We start from the raw sequence: 17,759 nt of genomic DNA on the forward strand, positions 1-17,759 counted from the left end.
ATATAAAAGAAATCATTTTTTTCTTCGATATGATCAACAAAATACTTATGAGAAACTAGTTACCTGTAATGTGAATTAAAACTATAGTCTAATATAATAATTATTTTGAAACTATAAATTTTACTGTAATTTCTTTAAATATCAAAGGAGGTCATTGCAATTTACTCAAAAAAAAAGAGTAATGCTAGAGACCCCAAATATTCTATCAAAAATTTTACCAAATGTCTCACATGGGTGTGGGACCCACACAATGTGGGTCTCATGTGGGTCCCACACCCATGTGAGACATTTGATAAAACTTTTGATAGAATTTTTGGGACCTCTAACATTTTTGAAAAAAAAATAAGAATCAATGTGAAATTTAAGTGTAAATTGCAGGGTACAAAGTCTAATTAACCCAAAATAAATTTCAAGTCGGAGTTGGGATTCTTCTCACAGAAAGACAAGAAAGCTCTCTGTGTTTTTGTTCGCTAGGGTTTGTCTCAAATCTCTCCAACGTTTCTCTACGTTTCTCAACTCTACAGCCATGGCGAGCACCAAAGTCCAGCGTATCATGACCCAACCCATTGTACATCTCTCTCTCTCTCTCTCTCTCTCTCTCTCTAAATAACAGATATGTATGTATATTCAACATATGTGTATTTATACTGACTGACTGAATGACTTGTTCAAATGACAGAATCTGATCTTCAGGTTTCTTCAAAGTGTAAGCCTCTCTTTCTGCTAATATATATATGTATATATTGTGGGTTTGCTTTAATTTGTAGCTTTTCTTCATGGATTGTTCATAATTGGGTAATTGAATCAACGCAGAAAGCACGAATTCAGATTTGGCTATTTGAGCAGAAAGACTTGAGGATTGAAGGTCGAATTATTGTAAGTTTTATTTAAAATGTTTCAAAAATATATTTTAAGGGTTATTTTTGTATTCTGATTCAAATTATTGGAGATAATGTCTGCTTGGGCTAATGTGTATGTCTCTGTGATTTTCACCTCTTTATGCTTATATGCAAATTACTCGTGCACTACTTTTTGTGCTGGATCGTTTGGTTTGGTTTGGTCTTTTTTAAAAATTTTGTTTTATACATTTAAGGGCACTTGTTATTAATCATTTTAGCTGTTGTAGAAAAAATAAAAATTGAAAAATTGGAGTTGTGGGATAAGAAAAGAAGGGGTAGGTGAGGGCTTCTTTTGTCTTTTGTTGAAAATGAAATCATGGAATATATTTATAATTATTACCTAGGTGAGTAGTGTTTTAGTTTTATAGCTTTTCGTATTGGTGAATGCCTGCTGCTCCATAAAAATTTGACGTTAGTTTTTGTGGGAAATAGAAACTTGTCTTTAGTCATCCTCTTGATGAACTTAAAAAAAAAGAAGTTGAAAGGGAATTTCACAATGTAGATAACTAGAAATGCTACTATAATAGATAATTCATAACAATAAAACAAACATAAGCCAATATTGTTCGGTACGATGATCCAATAATATTAGTGGCTAATAATACATGCTCTAATATAGTAACGTATATCATTCTGCTACATGGAATGGAAACACTAATTAAAAATTTAATAACGATTAACATTTTTATAAGTAGGATGAAAGATTAAGCTTGAATGTTGAAGTTTCAAACCCTAAATGAGATCTATGTATTTCAAACGAATGAAGAGAGAGCCCTGTATGACATCACATTGGTGCTGTACAGGCCGATATGGCTTTGATTTTTTTTTTTCCCGTGCTGATAGAAGCATGTGTATCCGAATCGGAGGTTCCAAATACCATTACGTAACAGTTGATACTATTACGTATTGGCGATATTTTAAACCATTTTACATATAGTTTACCGTGTGAACAAATAGATGAAATTGAAGAACAATGGTTGTAGTTGATGCAATACTCGAGAAAAGTTCAAAACATGAGCATAATGTAAACTCAAGGATGTCTAGGTTGAAGAATATTATTTGGGTAATTATGCCTCTCAGAAAAAATGCTCTGTGCTTCTTAGAGAAGCTGATCCTTGACAGCATGCAAAAGCTTAATCATGTAGCAAAATTCAAGAATTGAAAATTCTTAGTTAATTTTCCTTGAAAGTGAAGCAACTACTAGGGGACTTCTATTTAATTATCTACTTTTTTTTTTCTTTTTTTTTTTTAAATTTTATTTATTTATTTATTATATATAAAATCAGTTGCATTTCAAACAAAATAATTTGATAAGCATCCAATTAATAATCAGTAAAAAAGTATGTTGAACATCACGCTCTCCTTTAAAAATGCTCATGTAAGTGGTTCAACTTGCCTGGTTTTCTATACCTAGATTTCCACTTTCAATCATCATATGTTCAGTAGATGATGTTATTTCTCATGTTGTGCATCACGAAAGAGTGAGAAGAAAACCAAATAGCTTCCTTTTTGTTTAAGCAATGGTGGAGCCATACACATCAGGGCCAAGACGGGCACATGTCCCTAGATTTTTTATTTTTTATTATTTTTTTAAACTTGCACTTTAAGCTTTACGTGTTTATCAATTTATTCTTTTGAAGTTTCGAGTATACCCCCTGGATTTTTATTAATTCTCTTTATTTATTTATTTTTCTCAACAAAATCCATGTAATTTCACTTTAAATGTTTAATTTTGCTAAAATTTTCTCTTATAAATTTTATATTATTTTTCTCTTCTTTCTCATTTTTTTCTTTGCCTTCTTTATCTCTATTTTTTGTGTGTATCTTGGTATGATTTTGCCCTAATTTTTATGGAGGCGCTATATCACATTTTAAATTAGGATGTGATCACCATGTTCATAAACTAAAATAGGAAATCGATTTAATAATAATAACAAAAAAAGAAAATAAACAAAAAAATTGATCTGTTAACTCAAGCATATGAAACATATAAGTTTGGCATCACACTGATCTTTAGTTGTCCTACGACCAATATGAAAATCAGATTCGGTTGGGTTGTGATAGATCTCAATAAGGTTTTAACTCAATGTTGCTTCCTTGAGCGAAAATCTTGGTTCCATAATTGCGCTCAAGAATTTGATCTAAATTTATTCTTCATCTAACCCTCATGAAATGAAAAATTTTATAACTAGCATCTGCTCCTGTCATTCCACTCAATTTGTATTCCAGGCTTCAATTATGATTCCTTCTTCAAGCTTCTCATTCTTAATTTTTTTTTTACATTTTGTAAGATGTTTTCTAGCACTTATAATCTAATTCACTTTAATAGTATAAGAAGGTATCAATATTCAAAATTTAATTAGAGCCTGATTCCAGTAATGCTCAATAAACATAGAATACTTCAGAAAACTCGAAAAAACAAGTATTGTTTGTGGCATCAATTTAGTAACGATGAAAGGTCCTGTTTTTGGCTTTGTCAAAGGTAAATTTAAAGTCATTTATATGCAGTGGTTGCTCGAAGACAAACTTCATCTTGTGCTCTGTAGGGCATTTCAATTGTTTCTGTTGTCAATTCTATTTGTTACCTAATTGGTCTACTGTTTTAGATTTTGAACATTTGCAATGTAGCATGTGAACTATAAGCTTTGTGGAATCTTCAGTCTTACTAATTGATCCATGTATGATCATTTGTGAAAGAGCCATCTTTCTCCCTCCATATTCCTGCCAAAAATGATGTTAATATCGATAGCATTTTTTCCCTCGTACAATTTACCAAAGAACCCTTGGAAAATAACATAAAAATGCTTACTTTGTGAAAAGGAAGAGGAGAAAGAAAACCTGTTCTTGCTACAGTTTCATTGCTCGTAGCCAACCCCCTCTATCTTCCTTGGGAAGATTTTGAAGGAGAGATTGAAGGCTTATTGGTGACTTTGAAACCAATTAATTTTGGATCTAGCCAACCCCCTCTATCTTCCTTGGGAAGATTTTGAAGGAGAGATTGAAGGCTTTCTGGTGACTTCTTTTTTTTTTTTTTTGAACTAGGCATACTGGTGACTTTGAAACCAATTAATTTTGGATCTGGGAATAATCTCTCTCTCTCTACTTTTCTTATTTCTTTCCCTGTTAATTATGACAGATTCATAATGAAATTGCCGTGGTCCTTGGATTTTGGCAATTTGCCTAATCAACCAATACAATTTTCAAAATACTGAAGCTTATGTTCCATATCAGCATGCCACTACTCATTTTGCACTTAGTCAACATAGAACACTCCAGTGTGTGTGCATGTTTTTTTTTTCTTTTTTTTTTTTGGACAATACAAGGGTTTTTGATTGACAAGCAACTGTAAATTATCTTCCAGGTCTACTTGATGGCCTGGAAAACCATCCAACTTCTGATTTAGGCCAAGTTTGGGAAGACTAAAAAAGTGCACTTTTTGTCTTTTTGGACTAAAAAATTGAGGTTGAAAATATGGATGTTTGGGTTAACTTTTTGACTTTTTATTGAAAAATGTGTAATAAAAAATTGTAAAAATTGATTTGTAGGGAAAAATTTGAATTGGGAGTTGTGCAGCCGTAATTGTTGACTTTTGGTGAATAGTGTTAACTTTTTAGCTTTTTGAGTAACTTTTTGACTTTTTGGCTTTTTTGGATCTTCCCAAACTTGCCCTTATTCTCTGTTATTTTTTTTTTTTTGGTAGCCTATCTTAATAACTATATTTTCCTTATGATTGAAGATGCCATGTAACTTTATACTTGTGCATCAACATCAGCAATGTTGCCAATATTATAACTGTACATACTTGTAAGCAATGTGTTCATTTCTATATTCTTTGGCATATTTTAGCTATATTACATAAAACAATTGACAATTTCTATGCTCATCTTGGATTTCTATAGCAGTTCACATCTCTTAAGATTATGTCAACATGGTGAAGGGGAAAATAAAACAAACATTAGCTGAGGAGAAAGTAATGTCATCCTCTGCTGTTTCTTTTACCTGTGCATATGGGCCTTAGCTCAAATTATTCTTCTCCGCATCTGTGTGCATCTCTTGGATGAGAGTTGTATGTGTAGATCTGGCTCCCATCTAGGTTATTTGCTTTGCTTTCGTACTTCTTTTTTGTCACTGGTCAAAATATTGTACCACAAACATGTGCACTCATGGACACATTCATGTGGGTATATATTATGGTAGGTTAAAACCGTTATTTAAAGTAACTTGATAGTTCTTCATCTTGTTTTTGGATCATGCTACCTCCATCTTCATATTATGCTATTGTAGTTTAATGTCTACCCTATTGAACTCTTGCATTTGCTGTAACCCTACCGATTCATCCCAAAGGTATGTTTGATTGAATTCAGTGTAGCATTCCATTTCAGTCTGTTGCATGATATTCTGTTATGTTGAACATGAGTGTACTTCATGTGTATCCTTAACTGGACAGATATCTGAGCTGTGATCAGTGTATTTAGGACAGTTTTATCTTATGTATTGCAGATTCTTCTTGATTTTATGTAGTGAAGAAATATGAAATAATGCATTAAAAACTAAGACATTCAAAGTATTAAATGGAAACTTTGGTTTTTCAATGCATGAATATCAAGAGGGGTATCAATCAAACTTAGGGGTGTTATGGGACTGGGTAAAAACAGAAATTAATCACTCAAACGTGTTTGTGTTTATTAGAAATGAGCTGATAAACATTTTACTTTTCTCTTCTTCTTCGTCTTTTTATTTTTATTTTTATTTTTATTTTTTGACTGAGGATAAAAATCATTAAGACCTTCTATCAGTGGGCATTTCTTGAATTGTGGATATAAAATTTATTCAGTTTTTTACTTTGTGTTGTATAGGGCTTTGATGAATATATGAATTTGGTTTTGGAAGATGCAGAAGAGGTCAATGTTAAGAAGAAAACCAGAAAGTCACTTGGTGAGCCTTATCTATTTATTTATTGATTTATTTTTCACTTTTAATTTGGTGCTTCTGAACCCTTTTTTGCAATTTGTCCAGGGAGGATTCTACTTAAAGGGGACAACATTACTCTGATGATGAACACGTACGTCACCGAAATTTCGCCTCCCCCTTCTCTCTCTCTTTCTCTCTCTCATCATTAACTATTTTCTTTTGGTTTTCCAGGGGAAAATAATGAGCAGTCTGGCAGTCGTTATGATGATGTATCTTTCATAATAGGAAGGTTCCTATTCTTCTTCTGTTTCTATCCTTGAATTCAACTTGTGTCATTGACATCTTTTAGATGATTATATGGCTAATAGTTTGATATATGGCAACCCTTTTTATCCTATTTGGTTACACTTTGTATTTCCATTAGAGAGCTCTGACAAGTTCACCCAGCATGAACCATGTTGCGTTGTTTGTGTTTAGTATCAATTTAATCTTCCGAAAATCTAAATTACATAATGTTTGTTTTGCCAAACCGCTGGGATCTTTTTTATTAGAGAATAGATTGTTAAGAAATGTCTTGATTCATCTGCTTTGCCATGAACCTAGCATATGTTTAGGGGCTGTTTGGTGCAGCTTATAGAGCTGCTTATAACTTTAATTATTTTGGAAATCTGTGCAAGTGTTTTGTGTAGTTTTTGTTTATAACATATGAGGCCAAAATAATTTAAATAAGCTGATTATTGGGAAGTAAGGGGAGAGGTGCTTTTAGTTTCTGTTTTCAGATTATCAACTTTCAGCTTGCTAGAAGCTGCACCAAACAGGGCTTTAGTCAAGGGAGCATGTGGTTGTTCCATGGGCGTCAAATACTTTAGATTCTCAGAAATTTGTTCAGTTATGGTTTTTGGCCAAGTCAATTAGAAAAGCACTGGTATGCATGTTGATTCACTTTGATATATGGTTCATCACTCCGCACTTTGATCTTGTAGAAATGTTGATGTCTAATTGTTTTCAAAATTCCCTTTTTCTAGAACTTCTCGACACAGTATTTGCTTTTTAATTGTTTTTTTTTTGTTGACCGAATGCAGCAGATAATTTTAACAGGGTTTCTTGAGAGCTTAATCATTTAATTTTTTTCTTGTAAATAAAAAATGCAGGCTCTGAGAATCAGCTTCCTTTTTCATTTCTTGCTGGTTTTCTCAGTTACAAGACGAGTAAAAGAAGAGGAAGATAAATAGATGTACACAATATATTTATTCTAAGTTCGTATGAACTGTCTACTTTTTAACTTTTCCAAGAATGCCTCTGCCACCTAGTAACTGTTGCCGTTTCCCACCCAATAACTGTCATATTCAATAATTGTTGGAATGATTTTTCTTCTTCATCAAATCTTTCAAAAACTGCTAATTAGTTTTTCTCAGTCATCAAACATTCTAAAAAATCAAATATAAAATTACAAGCGTATCACATTTTCACCCACTACTAGGTAGATATTTATGGTTATTTATATTTGATTGTCTGATTAGGTTGGGTTGAGTTATGAGTATGGTGTAATTGAGTAATGAGGTTACTAGTGTGGTGGTGTTAGGCCGGAGATGCAAGATAAATTGTGTATATTTGCACACTAGTGTAGTGATATTAGTTGGATGTGATTAAATTTATAAAATTATGTAAAAGCCCTTATTATATAGCAGTTGACTTTGTTGTTTTTTAAAGTGAGGGCAACATAGTATTTTTAGGAATTGGATTAGCAATGCCACCTCCCCATGGGAATGTTAATCCCCTCGAAGGTATTCATAGTCCTGTGAGACTCTCAGTCCTATGACATTTTTCTTAACCAAAATGTCTTTTGTTGGGCTTTCAGGATATGAGAGGGAGGGTGGATATCATAGGGTCAGTCATCCCACCAGCAAAGTCTTGAGTGGAAGAGGCTAGCATTATTGTGATTGGTAAAGAATAAGGAGGCCCAGGGTGAAGGAAGAAAGTGACTTTCAAGGTGGCGGAATTATAGGGTGCCCCAGGTTGAGTTGGGTTGAAGGTGATGGCTGGTGGCTGGGGGGCCTGAGGATGTGGTGGTGGATGGTGGTGGTGGTCGCTGTTAATTGTTTGATAGTAACTTGAAGGATCGTTTGTCTATTTACTGGGGAACTAGTGCCTTGTGAGATGGCCTTTTGTATTCCTTTTTATAATCGCTACCCATATGAAATCTCTTTAGGTGCCCTACACAATACTCTGATTGCTGACTCATCCTCCACAAGTAAATGCCTCTCTCTCTCTCTCTCTCTCATACATACAAAAATAAGAAAACCTTGTTTTTTTCTGTTTTTTGAACCTCTTTCATTTAATTGGTTTGTGAGAGAGAGAGAGAGAGAGAGAGAGAGACCTTGTATTTTTCTATTTGTGCTTGTTCTCAATACCTTATTCCTCAACCTTTTGTGTGAATAAATATGCGTAGGGTTTTAGAAGTGAAATCTCCATCCTTAGTTACCATGTCCGCCAGCCCACGTAAGCCCATGCCCACGACCACCACCGCCACTTCCAACACCACTGCTAATATAATTACTAACATATCAATTTCAAAATTGCAACCAAGTATGAGGGGAAATGTTTTGTATGAAAAATGTTTTAAGTGAAAAAATATTCTGTTGAAAAGTATTTTTTGCTGATAAAAAAAACAAAAAACAAAACCATTCACATCATTGGAAAGTGGAATGGCCTAGTCATTGGACGCCGATAACATCTTCTTTTCAAAGCATACTTGAAAACTGTGATGAAAATAATTCAAATTAGGGACCCTCCCTCTATTTTCAGCTAGCAGATAAGCTAAAGCAGTGCTGTTGTTGTCATGTGAAACCATGAATACACTAAAAATGCTTAATTTGATCATCAGCTACATGAAATTATGAGGATTGGGCACCACCATTATGTCAAGTGGCCTTACTAGGATTACTCTTAAACTTACTCTGATTGGCCCATTTGTTTATGTATATATATATATATATATATATATTTATTTATCATCAAAGCCACACACATACCACTTCTTCTATGCTATATATATTGACTTTAGTCATAGTCTGGTGTGAGAGACATTGATAGTAGGAGTATTTTTGGTTCTTTCATTCTTGGCTTTTCTCAGGAAACAACCAAAGGTGAGGTGGAAAATCTTGTTGGGTTAATACCTTACTTCATGTTGGCCCCTCGTCTTTATTGGAGGGCCCTCTTTTTGTGATTGAAAGAGCCAAAATGCTTTGTATTTGTTGCTACTCTAGGGTTAGGCACATGCTGATGTGTGCTTATCAGTATCATTTCTGAACAGTGTGGGTAAGGTCAAGTCAGGTCAGTTCTTGTTGATATATTTGTAGATACAAAGCTGCTGAGATCATCTGTCCCTCTCTCCTCTTTTTGCCTGTTCCCCCTTTTCAAATTTCATCTTTGCCACACGATTAGGTCTCTCTTAGCTGATCGTGTAATAGAGAGGATTTGAGACGGGTGAATGATCATATGTTTCCTTCTCTCGTTTCTACTATTTATCTTTTCAAATCTATCTTTTTCACACGATTAGGCCTTTCTAGTCTAATCATTTGGTAAAGAAAGAATTTGCGATAATCCGTCCTCATACAAAGCTATATATCCCTCATAATTGCTCTTCCTGCTGAACAAGCTCTTGGAAATGCAATGTCACTTACAATGCTGAGTGTGTGTGTAGTTGATGAGTAGTCATTTGATTAATTAATAGATTCCATATAATAGGTTGGCATGCTAACCACCACATTAATTTGATGATGTATGTTCTCACTAGCATTTTTACTGTTTTGATAACAGGTTGTACTATGCAGTTTCTTATTTGTTAATTGTACTTAGCATTTGGAATTTTCTTTAAAATTCCATATCAAAGAATAGTACCTTCCTATATGGTGTTACATGATATTTCATTATTTCTAGCCTTTGGCCATATTGAAGAGGTATCTTTTCTTTCTTTCTTTATTGCCATGTTTTTTTTCCCTCCATCTTGTTCTTAACATTCCATGACTTAATTTGCTAATAGCATTACCAAATTATCAAAGGGTTTTTAGCATAGAACTAGAGGAGGCTAACTCATTTATAGACGTCTTATTTGCCTTCTTTTTATGTCAAGTTGTTGTATTACGCAACAGTGACACTTGAATGCAAACATGAAGTTTAATAAAGAAACATGAGTTGGTTTTAGTAGTACTATGTGAGATGGTATGGGACCTTTCCCTTAAAAGATACCTTTGTGTCCTTTGATTTCTTTAAAAAAAAGAAGAAAAGGTACGAGACTTTACCTTTGTGTCCTTTGATTCCTTGAAAAAAAAAAAAAAAAGAAACTTTTTGGTGTGTTTGATTTTAATTTTTTGAATTCAGTTTTTCGTGTTTTTTTATTTTTAGTGAATATTTTTTAAAATTTAAGTAATTTTTTTTTTATTTTTTTAGATGTACTTTACTTAGATATATCTAAATAGTAATTTATTTGTGAAAAAATATTTTTAAAAATTAATAAATACACAAATGCGAAAAATATATTGAATTTATATATATATATTTTTGTATTTTTTGGTATTTAGTGTATTTTTTAAAGATTTTTTTTTTATAAATATTATACTTTTAAGTGTGTTTATGTTAGGTGTGTTTAAAAATTAAAAAAGAAAATTACTTATAATATTAAAAAAATTCATTGAAAATATTAAAATATAAAAAATAAAAAGGTAGAATTTTCTAAAAACCGAAACTAAATTTCCTTTGGTTCAATGTACTGCTAATTTGATATCAAAATTTTAGCTTCCTTGCCATAAATTATGTTGTTGGTTTTGTGGTTTATAAATCTTTTCAAGTAATGTTGTAAGAGCATCATCGTTAAAATTGTTTTTTTTAGCTAAATTAGTAATATAAACTTCAAAAAATGGAGTCCATCAGTCTCGCTTACAGCTCGCCAAAATTTGTAATTGCTATAGTATCTCGTTACGACAAGTGAGGTACTGTTCATCGCTACTTGTGTGTTATCGGATGTTTGCCCAGAAGTCTGGTCGGTCAACCTATCGGTCAACGGCTTTTTTTTTTTTTTTTTTTTTTTTTTTTACATTTCTTCCAATTTTACCTTTACAAAAGAACATAAGAATTGTTTGACTGACAGTTTATTAATTTAATAAAAAAAGAATAACAAATATTTTAATAGGATTGAGTTAGAATAGAAAGTTTGATGCAGTGAGGCGATTAGCTAAAATAGAAAAATGGCTTTTTAAGTTATAATTTAACTAAAAATTTAAAGAGATTGGTGTGGATGCTCTAATGCTAGCATGGTATTCCCAAAGATTTAGGGTTGTAACTTGAATTGAAGCCAAGCATTTACTAAATTTTTTACACAATACTTACATGAGCATGTAATCTTTTCATTTAGGTTTCGTTTGAGAACATGTTATTTCAGTAACTTTTTGATTTTTTATAAAAGGATGTGTAGAAAAGTAAAAAATAATGTGACAATTTATAGTGATTTTTAGTAATGATTGATTCCATGGCTTTTCAAATAGCCTTGACTTTTTAGATAAAAATGTATAGGACGACTGATTGAGTTAGCTCAATTTGTTCTCTTTTCAATTAATAAGAGAATATTTACAAAATATAAATTGAATTATATCCGAACAATTATAATAATTATTTTTTTTGTTTGTTTTTAGTTGGTCAATTAGTAAGAGAATATCTACAAATATAAAAATAACTATACCTGAACAATCATATTCCAACAATTATAAATTTATTTCAAGACATACAACATACATTTTTTGAGGATTTAGTCAAATATTCTTGCACGAGTAGGGAAAAAAATATTGTTTCAATGTGTTGCGAATATGGATAGGCATGTTTGATGAAAAATTGATTTAGAATAATTTGAGCTATCTATCATCGGCCTTCAACTTTGTTAGTGAAAAGCTTGCCTTATGAAAGTTGGTATAATTCCTTAACCCCTGTTTGGAAAACACTTTTTTAGATTTTTCTTTCTTTTTATTTATTTATTTATATATATTACTAAAAAGTCAAAAAATTGGAACATTCAACATTGCATACTTTTTTTAAAAGAAAAAAAAAGGGGAGAATTTGTTAGAAAATTTTCTTTGAAGTACTTGTATCCTAATTAGTCCATAATATATTCTTATATTTCAATAAGTTCTGTTATTTGGATATTTGATCCACCAAGTCATAATTCTCATATTTAAGATATTTTATGGCCAATTTTATCCTTACAAATATTTTTTGAAACGTTGGCAATTTGGTGATGTGAACATTTATATTTGACAATGTGAATGTTTACATAGTGTGAATGTTCACATCACGAAATATTTATATTGTCAATATGAACATTAATGCACGCTTCACCCTATTATTATTAGAAATATTTTGGTAATTATGTCACCCATAGGATGTATTGGAATATAAGAAAATAATTTGGACTAAGTGGAACATAAGTAGGTGAAGAGAGATTTATAAATAAGTGTTAAAAAAAAAAGAAAAAGTTATTAGTTGCTTTGCCTAAAACAAAACAATTACATAAAACAAATTTTTTTTAGTAGTTTTGGTAGACACATTAATTCTTTTTAACAATTATTTTTTCCCAAAAATCTAAAAATTAAAATGCATCTAAAAAGAACAATAATTTCCTAACCCTAGTTTAATCACAATTGTACTAAGCCTGGTTTGGCTATCATTTTGGGATTAAAAAAGTACAAAATGATAAAATAGGCTAAACAAGTTAACAAGATAAAATATCGCATCCAACCCATAATGATTATACTTTCTTTCTCATAAAAGTCAAAAAAGTCAAAAAAATCAAAACCAAATGAGACTAAAAAAGCTAAACTAAAAAAGCCTCAACATAAAAAAGTTGACTATATTAGCCAATACCAAACTAAGCTTAAGCAATTTGCATTTGATACTGTCAAAGCAAGCATTTCAATCTTCCATCTAACTCCATACGACAATTATTTGGCTCTTTACTGGAGCTTCTTCATTACTTTCTATAAGATGGATTTTTAGGGTTATGTGGATCCTCATTATTCAACTTTCAGTATTTATCTTTTTAATGGTTCTACAACAATCAACTAGAGATTAGGAGATAGATAACTCCATTGATTAAGAGATTGAACATCAGAGTTTCATTATGGGGTAATTCGTAGAGCTATCATGTTGAACTCTCACTAACGTCAAAATAGTTGGACTTAACCAATATCTATGGTTTTGTTAGTCATTGTGCATATCCCAAGTGAACTGAATGATAGAATGGACCAGTAAAAATTTAAGTTAATTACTTAGAAATCTTATTCATAAATGTTATGGTAGTTAAGTCCTATTTAAATTTTTTTTGAATCAATAAATCTTATTTAGTAAAATTGAGAATATTATCAATTTTTCTTAATTTTTAAAACTAAGAACATTATCAATTTTGCATAATAGTATTCCAAATAACTGTTTTACTAACTGATAAAAAAAACAGAGTATGAGATTAAAAGTTTTTGTCCTTCTATTTTTATTAGTTTGATTTAACTATTCAATAAAATCAAGGACATTAACATTATTTTTTTTTCTAATTTTAAAATTGAACATATTATTAGTTTTTTCATTTTTAAAGTTTATTTTTTATTTTTTTATTATTTTTTTATTTTTTCAATTTTGCATATCAATGTTCCATCATTATGCTCCTTTATAGACACAAAATTTTCAGTTTTGCACAAAAAAAATAATTCAGTTTTTTCAATTTTTAAAAAAAAAAACAATTACTTTTTTAGTTGTTTTTGGCACATAATTTTTTTTTTTTGCAATTTTTTTTAATTTAAAAGTTGATATTTTAAGATTTTGAAAATCAAAATAAATGTCAAACCATCGTATTCATTTATAGATTATCATAAATGATGAACAACTATTGTTTGAAGAGTAATTCTAACTATTAAAAATTTAATAAGACTTGAAAGTCTAAAATATCTTAATTAAGACTTAGGTCTCATTTAGAAACATGCCACTTTAGTAATTTTTTGAATTTTTACGAAAAGATGTGCAAAAAAATAGAAAGCGTGATGTAATAATTTGTAGTTACTTTTTGACTTTTTAACTAAAATATATAATTTATAAATGAAATTTTAATAAAATATATATTCATAAATTAATAGTTGTGCGTAAATATTTCCATCATAAAAGAAATGACAGGATCGTGGCATTCCTTTACAATCTTTATATTCGGTGAACGTCATCTAGCTAAGTACTTGCCTCCATCTTCCTCATGAAAACATTGACTTAATTTGAAGATAATATACCAACTATTAATGGCAAACGTAATCATTGTTAAATATGAAATAAAGCGAAAACTAACTATTACCGTTTGCAACTTTTGTTTGGATGACGTGGATAAGAGAGGTGAATTGGGAATCTCATTTTTAAGTTTCTTTTATTTCATTGTTTGTAGAAAATTTGATTCAAAGTTCAATTTTCAAGACAGAATAAGATTATTATCTTGTTTCCACACATTCTTATGAAAATTTAACATTCTTAGAGAATGCCTACAATATTTTAAAATTTATATTATATTTTTATAGAAGATTTCTAACTAAATCAAGTGCTTGAATCACATTGACACATGAATATTATTATTAGCTACAAATTCCAAATAGTAGAATTTGCATTATTTCTATTTAGAATTCCAAAATTAAGATATTTTATTTTTCTCATTGCTTGTTCTTTTACAATTTGAAAATATTTGTTAGGTATTGTGGACCTTAATAAGTACTGTACACGGAATCCTGAGTCTAATGAGTGGTTTGGAGGGCCTCTCTCCGTGAGTTGGGGGTTCCAGAGGGGTTTGGGGGTCCCCATTTTTAGGTACTTTGGTAATTTTCTATTACTTCCGCGTTGTCCTAATTTCTGCACTTATAAACAAATGAGAGACATCTCTTGTATTGAATAAGGGAGTTGTTTTCTGATAGTAGCTGTGAACGTAATTTTATTTTGGACTGAATCATGTAAATCCTTATATTTTTGTGTATAATTTTTGCAATTCGTTTTTATTTCTCTTACTTCTTTGTTTGTGTCTCATTGATCTTAGATATGAATGGTTAATTTCCTAACAGTATTGGTAGTGCTTTGAAACTTACTACCACTTGCCCATGCAAGTTACTGTTATGCCAGAGGATCTCAAATATGAATACACAACACAAATACAACGAGATTTATGTGGTTTGACAATTGTTTACTCCACAAAGATAGCTTGATTTCACTAAATTTACAGAAAAAATACAATCACTCAATTCCTAACCATTCTCTATAATTTAATGTTTATCATACCAAAATACAATTCCTTACCTCCCTATTTGTAGGTTTTTGATGAGGATGAGAGATGTGTATGCAGTGACACCAAAATCATCGCCTCAAGGGAAGCTTTATGATAGCTTCCATTGTTGACATTCAAAGCTTGAACTCAAGATGATGGATCCTTACAGCATCTTCTAGAGATTTTTGGATCTTTCATCTTTAGCCTTTATGTAACACCCCCAGAATATAATAATAAAACCATCTCATAACATTTACCAATTAACAATACATTTCAGAATATGATATATTTACATTCATATGATCCCGTTGTACAAGATACGACATATGCAATTATACATTCATAAGCCCTAACCCTGAATCTATAGCACGTGTCATAAGAAAAAGGTATGAAACAAGAGTTAAACAGATAATTGAATGCCTTAGTGACTGCAACTTTTCAAGTCGATGTTTGGTTACAATAACAGCGAGTTTGAAACTCAATACACATGAAGCCCTAGGCTTGCACAGAATAGATACAACAAAAACAAAACAAGAAGCTCTTAGCTCCAAGTCCTCCCAAGTTGGCCTTGGCGGAGGCAAAATTGAAAATGGTTTTCCACATAGGGTAAGCTAAAGCCTAGTAAAGAAACTCTATCACAGTATATAAATCTCAATAAAGCTATAGTTAAGGTGAATGCATATGTAATGCTCATGTTAAAACATTTTATCTTTTTCCAAAATCATGCAATGTCAAGTTTATATCACAATTCATGAAATCATTTCCTTTACAATAGAAAACAAAGTAGTGGATACAACACTGAGAATCTCTAGGACGTGTCTGTAAGTAGGCTACAAGCACTACCAATTATCATTTTTACCGGTATTAATCGGAAGGTTCGGCACCTATCCGCGTTAGTTTTTGGACTTTCACCAAGGACATACAGGCTAACATAATACCACAACTACACTCCTACCCAGATTTACCCAAGTATTCACCCATTATCCTCAAAACAATAAACATTTTCAATGTGTTAAATATGTTACAATGCTCAATGCAAATAGATAAGAAATTAGTTTCAATTCACCTAATTCTCATATAATCTCTAGAACAATCATAACTATTCTCCACCGATAGCCTAAAACAGATATCTTTAAATAAATAGATAATTTTCAATAAAGATATACTTTCCAAAATCTCAAGATAAGAGTGATAATGCATATCTAACTCTACTATCATCATCACCATCATCATCATCATCATTCTAATTCCATAAAACCCACATCATTTCTATTTCCTCTTTACAAAATCAAATATTCATATTTTAGGGCAAAATCCTCTTTTCTTTATAAATCAAATTCCAAGTATAAAAATATATCATTTTACCACAACTCAACTACATTTATAATTTCACAACCCTTTTCAAGAACCCATTTAAAAAACCCTCTTTTGATTTTATATTAAAACCCTAGATTTGTTCAAAAATTCCTAATATCAAGATTTCTTTGAAAAGACAACTATCCAAGTTAAAAATCATACTAAAGTGTGAAGAAATCCTTACCTCAAAGACAAGAACCAAGAAGAACAAGGGTTGAAACTCGACGAAGTCGAAAATGAATTTCGTTCTGATCAAATAGAAGCTCTTGATATTCTTTACTCTTTTCCCCAAAGGACAATGGTGTAAAAACCAACAGATGATAATGTATTTGAGGGTTGAAGATGAGTTTTAGAGAAAGAATGTCTAGATTTAGGGTTTTGAAATGCTTAGAAAGAGAGAGATGAGAAAATGACTCAAAAAGTGACTTTTTGGAACTAATATACGCGCAGACTGCTCGAGCGACCAAAACACCGCTCGAGCGACCAGGCACAAAAATGAGACCACTCGAGCAAACAAAGTGACCGCTCGAGTGAAGAATAACACCTCCTAGTACTTTTGCAGGCTTGTAAAAGTACTGAGAATTCCAAAACACTGCTTAAACACAAGACGGTTTGCTCGAGCGAACAAGCAAAATACTGGGCAATAATTTCTTTAAAAAACGGACTCCCAACCTATTCCAAACGCAACAATGACATCCAAATAATCAAACCCAATCAAGAATAGGATGAGTAAGGGTATGAATAACCATTCAAGACAGGGAATCTCTGTTCCAAAACAACAAACGGGTTGGGTTTAAACCAAAATTATTATACTTTTGAGTCATTTCTTCCTTCATGGTTGTTAGAATAGTAGAGAGAGAGAGAGAGAGAGAGAGAGAGAGAGAGGGGAAATAATATGTATTGTATTGAATGACAGAATGCATGTATATATAGGCTGAGAAAAAGTATCCTACTAGAAATTTAATTATGAAAAATAGTATCATATAAAAGACCTAACTATGGCAATACCTAATATATCTAGGAAATCAATACCTAACATATGTAGAAATATATACCACATATACATTAACATCCCCCCTCAAACTCAAGGAGGATAAACATCTATCCACTGGTTTATTCCTACCCCAAATATTATACCTATATCATGGTGAGCATGGTGATACACCATGCAAACCACAGAAGTCGTCTCCTTGGCGTACACTCTAAGCCACCATCTTGGTGCATGTCCCTAAGTCGCCCCCCTTGGCACACCACGTAAGCCACCCTTTCTG

The 17,759-nt window shown here is 31.5% G+C and overlaps 1 protein-coding gene across 1 annotated transcript; it reads left to right on the top strand.

Moving 5' to 3' along the window:
- Window positions 1-337: 337 nt before the first annotated feature.
- LOC114300903 (uncharacterized) lies at window positions 338-6,339 on the top strand. The gene is made up of 6 exons (XM_028245788.2): window positions 338-568; window positions 680-706; window positions 814-876; window positions 5,756-5,834; window positions 5,916-5,961; window positions 6,042-6,339. Exons 1-6 carry the CDS (start codon window positions 527-529, stop codon window positions 6,049-6,051), a joined length of 267 nt encoding a protein of 88 aa, XP_028101589.1. The 5' UTR covers window positions 338-526; the 3' UTR covers window positions 6,052-6,339.
- The last annotated feature ends 11,420 nt before the right edge of the window (window positions 6,340-17,759 follow it).

This window comes from Camellia sinensis, chromosome 4, assembly GCF_055761805.1.
Source record: "Camellia sinensis isolate YWXY chromosome 4, ASM5576180v1, whole genome shotgun sequence".
Classification (NCBI taxonomy): domain Eukaryota; kingdom Viridiplantae; phylum Streptophyta; class Magnoliopsida; order Ericales; family Theaceae; genus Camellia; species Camellia sinensis.

Excerpts from the sequence above, each read along its gene's own strand:
- LOC114300903 (XM_028245788.2), top strand. The coding sequence starts at position 527 with ATGGCGAGCACCAAAGTCCAGCGTATCATGACCCAACCCATT. Across the intron at positions 569-679 it reads GTATCATGACCCAACCCATT|AATCTGATCTTCAGGTTTCT; the intron begins GTACATCTCTCT and ends TTCAAATGACAG. Across the intron at positions 5,835-5,915 it reads GAAAACCAGAAAGTCACTTG|GGAGGATTCTACTTAAAGGG; the intron begins GTGAGCCTTATC and ends CAATTTGTCCAG.